Below are 8,386 nucleotides of genomic sequence, written 5' to 3'. Positions count from 1 at the left end.
CCAATTGGCGGGTTTGGTAGTTTGCCTTACTACCAATACTTGGACTTTTGTCCAAAATTTCAATTATATGTCTTTGACTGTTCATAAGAGGGGCATAATCACAGACTCATGTAGCTTAGGACCATAACTTGAGTTTTATCCAATGTTATTATTGGTATACCCTCAACATCCTGCAACCCATGGAGTGTAATCCCATCTCCTTTTAAATTTAACAATGCCATGCATATACAAAATGCAGGCAATTTTTTCATACAAGATTTTATATGCGGTACCTAAAACATGTTCAAAAGCCAACAAAACCTTCGTGCAAGAAGTGAGGATGTATGACAAGCAATGCTTGGTACCATTTTGTCTCCACTTTTGTTTGATGAGGGTACTAGTGCACAAACAGAACAAAAAAATTGAGAACAAAAAAATTGATGAGAAGAAGAGCATGGAATGAAGCTGGATTTTGAAAACCATTATGTCACAGACTCAATCCTGTACCAACAAATCATACATATGACACAGCAAGAAGCATGTCAAAAATAACAATGATGGCAATCTACTTTCTACAAAGAACAATTATGAGAACTGCCTAGCCCCACCAGCAAACAAGTTTATAGAACATTCAATTAGAATTACCTACAGCTAGACAGGGTAAGGCTCGGATGACCCTTCCTTGACTCCTTTGGTTTCTTTGGTAAAAGCAGTACCTTGCTTCCCTTCAAACATGAAGAATGCATCCAGCTTCACCCCTTCAATCCAAGGTGGTTTCATATCAACTGGCATGTGCTCATTGCCACAAAGAGCCCGATTCAGCTTCTAATTCTCTTTGTCCAACAATCCCACTGTACCCACCAGCAGCCATACCCATAACTCCAACCCCACCATTGTATGCAGTATAAACAGAAGCCCTGCTCTGAGGCAACGGTAATGCCCCAGCACCAATCACCGTGGTGCCATACCAAGGACTTCTTGGAGCAAGTGGAGAAATACCAGAACCAATGCTACCAGATCCTCCAATAGGGTACCAACCGCCATAAATGCTTGCTCCATAAAGAGAGCCTCCACCACCACCAAACCCAGGAAAAGGTGCATAACTTGGGAGAATCCAATATCCAGGTCTATAAGGAGAATAACTGCAAGAAGGCCCTATTCCACCCTCCATTCTTGTGTTAAAACCACTCTCACTACCATTATTTACCTCTTTTGGCACAGCCCTCTTAACCTCCACAAGCCTACCATTTAGCTCATGGAAGCTATTCTTCATCACATTCACCACGCACTCCGCTGAATCAAATGTGATAAAGCCAAAACCCCTAGGCCGATGGGTTGTGCTGTCATGCATCACCACTACATCTGTTACACTACCAAACCTCTCAAAGTAGTTCTTAAACTCTTCCTCGGTTAGACTAGCTGATAAACCTCCTACGAAAATCTTTTTAGTCCTAAATTGATTGTCGCCATTGTCAATACTACTACTCTTACTTGATCCTCCATTCTGTTGGTGGTTTTGATGCTGCTGTTGTTCACTCCTGGGTATTGCTTTTTTTACTTCTACCTAAAAGATCATGAACATTTAATTGTAATTTAAAAAAACAAGAAAATTGATACATACAGTAAGGTTCTGTTTGCTTTCTGGAAAAATGTACTGCAAGAAAATAGGGGGTTGTTTAAGTACTATTCTCATGTTCATTATCAAGTATAACAGTTATGGCCATGTTTGGTTAATCGAGTTTTTCAGATTTATCAAAATTCGAATTTAATCCAAATATTTTTCAATCTCATAAAAAATTTCTATTTTAACATTTCACCCACTCATTTGCTTAGATTTCAACGGAGAAGTAAAACTTAAAAGGCACAAAAATCAAAACAAAAACTATACTAACAAAATTGTATTCAAATAACTTTTTAACTCTATCTGTCAACTTCCATAAACACTGATACAAAATATCTTTCAGGAAAATAATTATTCAAATTTTCCTGTCTACATTCACAAAACCGAATAGACAGAAATTCTTAAAGAAATTCTCAAAATTTCTCTTCGCCAAATATACCCCCCCTAAATTTTTTACCTGTTTCCAAGATAGTTGCTGAACTCAAGACGGGACTTCTCAAAATAGAAACTTGGATTTGTGGTCGTATGTCAAAACAGTAAGGGTGGTATAATTTTTTCTCAGCAACCAAACAGAATATAAAAATTAAAATGTTCAAATTCCTCTATAAATAGAAAGATAAAAACAAAATACAAATGAACTCACCGTTTTTCCCAGAATAACATGCGAGTCTTGAAGGGCTTTATGAGCAGCAGATGAGTCGGAGAACCAGACGAATCCAAACCCTCGAGAATTCTTGGTGATCCGGTCCTTCGCAATGGACGAGCCCAATACTGTGCCGTATTTGTCGAAATGTTTCGTCAAAATGTCTTCACTGGTCACCCGAGAAATTCCTCCAACGAAGAGCTTGGCTTCATCATCCATTGAAACTCCCAAGACACGACAAAAAAATCGAAAACCCTAAAACCCTAGGAAACAGAAGTCTAGCGAGAGAGCTACTTCCTGACAAAACACAGAAAAGTCAACACAGCAAAGAGAGTAAAAAAAAAAAAAAAAACAGTTCAGTGGAATCCGAATTCCGAAGTCTAACTAACATGGGCTGATCAGATTGAGTTGTAGTGGGATTAGGACTTGTTTGATTCAGTTTGACGGTCTGGTCCCATTTAACTGTCCGATCCAAGAACCAAGAGTGGGTTTCTTCAAAGCCCATCAGAACAGAATTAAAAGATGGAAAAATAATAATAATTACAAGGATGAAAGTCTAGTATTTTATGATTAGATTACAACTATTTTATAATTTTACGTAAAACAAAGGCTAGTCATATAAAATTAAAATTATTTTTTAATAAAATAGCCAATTATATTAGTTAATTTAAATTAAATTATAAGATAATTATAAATGTATCATTACCTTACCGACTTGTTGCTTATTGACATAAATATGTTTTTGTGCTTTTTAGAATATTAGATGCCATCTGTTTATTATCTTGTGAGGGGAGGCCCATTTCCGAAGGGCCTAAGCCTAGGAAAGCCCCACCACGAAATCTGGGTCAGAGTAGGGGAGCCAAAAATTCAGGACAAGAGGATCGGGAAGTAAGTGCAGGCCCGGTCAAGATGGGCATGTCGACTCAAAGTCTGGGAGGATCGGGGGTTTGCAAATTAGCAAGTCTAATTATCGGGCTGGGCAAGCACAACATCAACATCCACCCAGTCCCAGTGTCACGGATTCTAGGCACGAGCCAACTCAGGTCGGAGTCAGGAAATCCAACGCATGATGGAGCATCCCATGAGCCAAGGACGGCTCGCCCGCAATTTGACATCTCTGGCATGACAAAGAAGTGGCGACTGCACAAAGTAGGACAACAGGTACGGCACGATCCCTCGCTAGGCCGCAGACTGGCCCCCACTAAAGCGACAGAGAATGGGTGGTGGTAGGCCTGGCGTTTGACACGCCACGATCTCCCTCAACTGAAGGGCCCGACTTAAGTATAAATAAGGGATAACCCTCTTATGGAAGTCTCTCGATTCAAACTGTATAACTCTTTTACTTTGCTTTGTATTTTCTTTCTCCATCACCAGAGAATAATTCATTGACTTAGGTATCGGAGTGACCTCGGAGGCCACGAGAGCATCTCTTTCTTCTTAGTTGCAGGCACCAAGGAGCTTAGATTTTATGGAACTGTTCAAACTGCAAAACACGACATCAACGTATCTTATGACTAGAGAGAGCTATAGCCTATGGGAGCTCGATATCTGGATATTTCTCACTAGGGAGCTAAGACAAAGTGTCAGAGTAATGCCATCGTTCTGTAAAACTATTTGCATAATTTAAGGAAATTTCTTCTTGTAAGGTACAAAGCCATTATAACCTATTTATGACAGTTTTCATGAGTCTCCTCCGCTGGAGACCATTCATTCATATGTAGCACATGTACGCTAGAATAATTACCACTATAGTCTTACATCTTTCCCTTACCATTGCTTTCTTTGGATCATTGACATATTTAAGCAACTATCACGTAATATTCAAATAGAAAAAAATAAAAAAATTCTTTAGTATTTTTTCGAATAATAGATGGTGTGATATTTCTATATAAAAAATTCTAATTGTATTTAAATAAAAATTTACAAAAAACATATTTATTCACGTATTAACTATTGATATATATACTGAAAATTATGGATTTTAAATTTTAAAAAGAAATCTACAAAATGAAACTTATGTGTAAAATTGAAAATACATGATGCATGCTGTAAAACTACTCGTTGTATTTTATCGTCAAATGCAATTTTCATTAAATTGATTTTATAATGATTCATTTTGAATAACGTAACATATTGTGATGAGATACGATCAATAATACGTATTCGTAGCTAATTATAATTATTCCAATAAACCAAAACTATCATATTGTAACATGACGATATCGTTTAAATCAAGGCACGTAATACATTTTCAAAATTTCCCGGCGAGGGGTGGAAGAGTAGTCAAAATATATGCTTGCATACATATATATATATATATATAGTCCGTGCCGAGGGATTCAATCCCAAGATCTGCTCACATGCTGGGTTGCAGCTCAATGCTTTAAAAAATGTCTCACTAGTAAACTATATATAAGACTGGTCTTGTGCGTGCGAATATTCGATAATCGCGCACAAACTATATATATTATTTCATCGGTCCGTTAATCATTTAAGTAATCAGTCTTTTCCCAGTTTTAGATCTTTGCATGTGACATCCGTTTTGAATAAGTCAAGTTGTTGGAGGAGAGAAGGCTTTAAACAAATTAATATGTTGAATAATGTAATAATTAACAATACACGTAGAATCATGTGCATGGTAGTATATAACCTAATTAGTAGTACTGTTAGGAATTGGATTAAATTCATTTATTTTCACTGTCTTAAACGTGCTCCCGATGGATCGAACCATAAATCAAACCGAAAGTGCTCACATTATAAATTAGTTTATTAACGCAAAACAAGATCACGTTGATGTGAGATCGAAGCATATTTTGGGTGTTAATTTAGAATATCCTTAAAATTCCCCAACAGGCTATAAATGACTAATGTAGGCATTTCTTTGTCTTTGTTTATATATTGGGTGTTCTCGTTGTGAAAAACATCGCATATAATACTCAAAGTAGCTCTAATATTTTTCCGACGTACGTTACAAAGCATTTATTTTTTGGTGGGGTTCTGAGCCGTCACTACGGCAAAAAAGCAAATGCTGGAGGATGCCATGAGTGGAGCCCCAAGTTCCAAGTTCCAACTATATATTTAAGTTTATAAAAATTTTATGCACAGTTATTTTCACATATTTATTATACCTTTTATTAATATTATTGATTATTTTAATATATTTTAATATAAAATAATTGTTTTGATTAATCAATATTAGTGAAGTACGAAAAAATTAATAAGAAATACGTAAAAGTTACGAAACTATGGTCCATGGCAAAGTAGTCTGCATGCATCTGTTGGAGGTTGATCCGAGGGTTCGCTGCATCCTCTGGTCATGACTGCCTACCGGCTAGGAATTCAACTTCGTTGGTCTTGAAAGTATTGTAGTTTGAGCAATATTGCTATTTATCGTCATTCTATATATCAGTCTGTGATGTAATATTTAATAATAATTGTAATTATTTATTAAGTTCTAATACTTGCGGACCAATCAATATTTATCACATTATAGAATATTGAGAAAGTAATGTTAAAAATTATGAGAAATAGAAATTTTCTTGCCCAATATTTCGCTACTTTAATTTTGTGTTTACACTTTACACCTATAAGAAAAAAACAAAAAAAAAAACACTACTTTTGTGTTTACATGTTGTGCTTCCCATGTTCGAATTTTTACAAATAAGATAAGATAAATTGAAATAAAAATTAAAAATTAAATAAAATATTATTAACTCTCTATAAGGCATTACATTAAGCTATAAAATGGGACCTAACATAATCTCTACTAATACACATTGAAGCTAAAACATCTCTATTTCAATCCCTTATCACAATATCTACTTATCCTTTGTTGAGTTAGCACCATTACAACATCGAAATTAGTTTTAAATCTATCACCATCTACTTTTCTCCATTTTACCCTTTTCATAGCCCCCTTGTCAGACCACAATCTCCTTTCTTTTCTTTTATTTATGTACTGAAATTTTCAAGAATAAGAAAATTTATCTTGAAAATAAAATTTATTCCTTCTTGACTGCACATTCTTCATTGTTACCACCACATACATGATCTGTTAAATATTCACATGATACATTATTTTAAAAATGAATAAATAAAATTGAAAGATTGATGAAAAATTTAATTTATTTTTTTTACTTGAAAGAATGTATTCAATCAATATTTAACGGAATGCAAGCTAAATCCGGAGACAATTACACAAAAAACACCCCATTTCGATAAGTATGAGCTAGAAAACCATCTTTGTACAAATGGCCCAATCCTTGATTGTAGTAATCCAAGAAGTATGCACCATTTCCGGTTGAGAAATCGGATTAATGGAGGTTAATTCTGCCGAACATATATTTTCCGACACATGGTCCTCATCCGATAGAGAACAAATGTCAATGAAGGCGGCGCCAACTTTAATTAACATAAATGAAGAGCGACAAGCCTAGCTAGATCATAACCAGCTTAGTGTATGCCTAGGTTTCTCGAGGAGACACCCCAATTCATGATCTGCAGACGCGGACAAGGACAACGACAACGACAAGGACAAGGACAGGACAGGCATCGTTGCTCCTTAAGGAATTAAACCCTTTTTTTTGCCTTCTTCTATTTATCTTGACCAAGAACAAAAAAGTTCACAAGACAAGCCTTCGGGGTTATTATTGTCATAACACATTCTTCGGACTTGAAAACCTTATAAAATATAAATAAAAAGGCCATGCATCGGTGCCCACTTACCGTAGGTTACTATTGTTCTTTTTACGATATTTTTTAAGGATTTTCTGTTCCTACCCAATAAATTAAGTTGAACTATCCCCACGCGATACCCTTGTGACTCACTATCATGCTAGCAAAATCATAAAATGCCAACAGAACTCTATATTGGAAGGAGTTCTCTATACTTTGGTTAGGTATGAGCAAAGTTCTCTGTTATTGAATTAGTCAAATCATTAAAATTTAACATATGAGTAATAATAAATTAAGCTCTCTAATCATTTTTTATTAGATACTATTCATTTATTAAAATAATATTTTAATCATTTTCAATAACCATTATATTATAATCTTATATCAAGTATGCAGGTTTTGAAATTTTTGACCCATCATATATTATATACATAAATGTTACATGCTCTTTATATTTTGTAATATTTACATCCATTTCAAAAATATATACATTATTTTAATATCTATATTATCTAATTATTTTAAAGTCTATATTATTCATTTCAATTTTGATAAATAGTCTGTTATTTTTTACTTTATTCTATTTTATTTTTCAAAAGTATGTCATATATTTTGCCTAAGTTTTGTGATATTTGGTGGTTGAATCCAATATGAGGAAATATATGAAGTGTATTTACAAAATATTACAAATAAAATTTTTTTGTTAAATATTATTTAAAATATATATTATAATTTTATTACTTCAACTTTAAGATCAGATTCATCTAACCAAAGGTAAATGTTATAAAAGTTCTAGTCAAAATTTAGCCATTACCAATGTTCAAGAGGTATGAACTTTCAAAACCTGTTATTGACACAGGAATCCACATAGGAATTTTTTAAAAAGAAATTCTATTTATTATTTCTACGTCACACATATTAATGTGATTGTCATTTTTATCGGTTTATTTAAATACATATTTTTACATATTAATATATGTATATTTAAATAGAAAAATAAAAATAATAAAATCATATATTAATATGTGTTATAAGGATGATAAGGAGAATTTTTCCTTTTTGAATTGAGATGGCACTGTTCGACTTTAGTTTTTTTTTTTAGAACTCATTTGGGTGAAAGTTGTCCCAACCTGTTCCTTTTCCGCTACAATCCCCCAAATCTAACCCAGCCCGTTGTTTGAGTTTCGTCATTCTGTCCCTAGTGATTTTCCCGTTCAAATCTTCCATTAAATACTTTCAAAGCCAATTAGAAAAACCAACCCACCGATGTGAAAATAGTGATACGACTAGGAAAGTGACACAGGAAGTTCGAGTTGTGCAAGCAAATATAATAGCTTTAATGCAAATGAATCTAGCTTTCGAAGCTTTTGCCCGTCGAAGCCATACAAAGGTAACGATACACAGTGCAAATAAAAGCCAAAGAAGTGGACTTGGGGCGGACCATTTCTAGCTTTTGAAGAAGCTTGGTC

The 8,386-nt window shown here is 34.4% G+C and overlaps 1 protein-coding gene across 1 annotated transcript; it reads right to left on the bottom strand.

The window, feature by feature from the left end:
* Positions 1–449: 449 nt before the first annotated feature.
* LOC121263034 (RNA-binding protein 1-like) lies at positions 450–2,595 on the bottom strand. Its single transcript, XM_041165806.1, has 2 exons — positions 2,244–2,595; positions 450–1,543 (listed from the first exon to the last, which is right to left on the bottom strand). The coding sequence occupies exons 1-2, from the start codon at positions 2,460–2,462 to the stop codon at positions 776–778; spliced, it is 987 nt and encodes a 328-aa protein (XP_041021740.1). The 5' UTR covers positions 2,463–2,595; the 3' UTR covers positions 450–775.
* Between the last annotated feature and the right edge of the window lie 5,791 nt (positions 2,596–8,386).

This window comes from Juglans microcarpa x Juglans regia, chromosome 4S (assembly GCF_004785595.1).
Source record: "Juglans microcarpa x Juglans regia isolate MS1-56 chromosome 4S, Jm3101_v1.0, whole genome shotgun sequence".
Classification (NCBI taxonomy): domain Eukaryota; kingdom Viridiplantae; phylum Streptophyta; class Magnoliopsida; order Fagales; family Juglandaceae; genus Juglans; species Juglans microcarpa x Juglans regia.
Note: the sequence above shows the minus strand (reverse complement) of the source record. Positions and strands in the feature narration are given on the sequence as shown.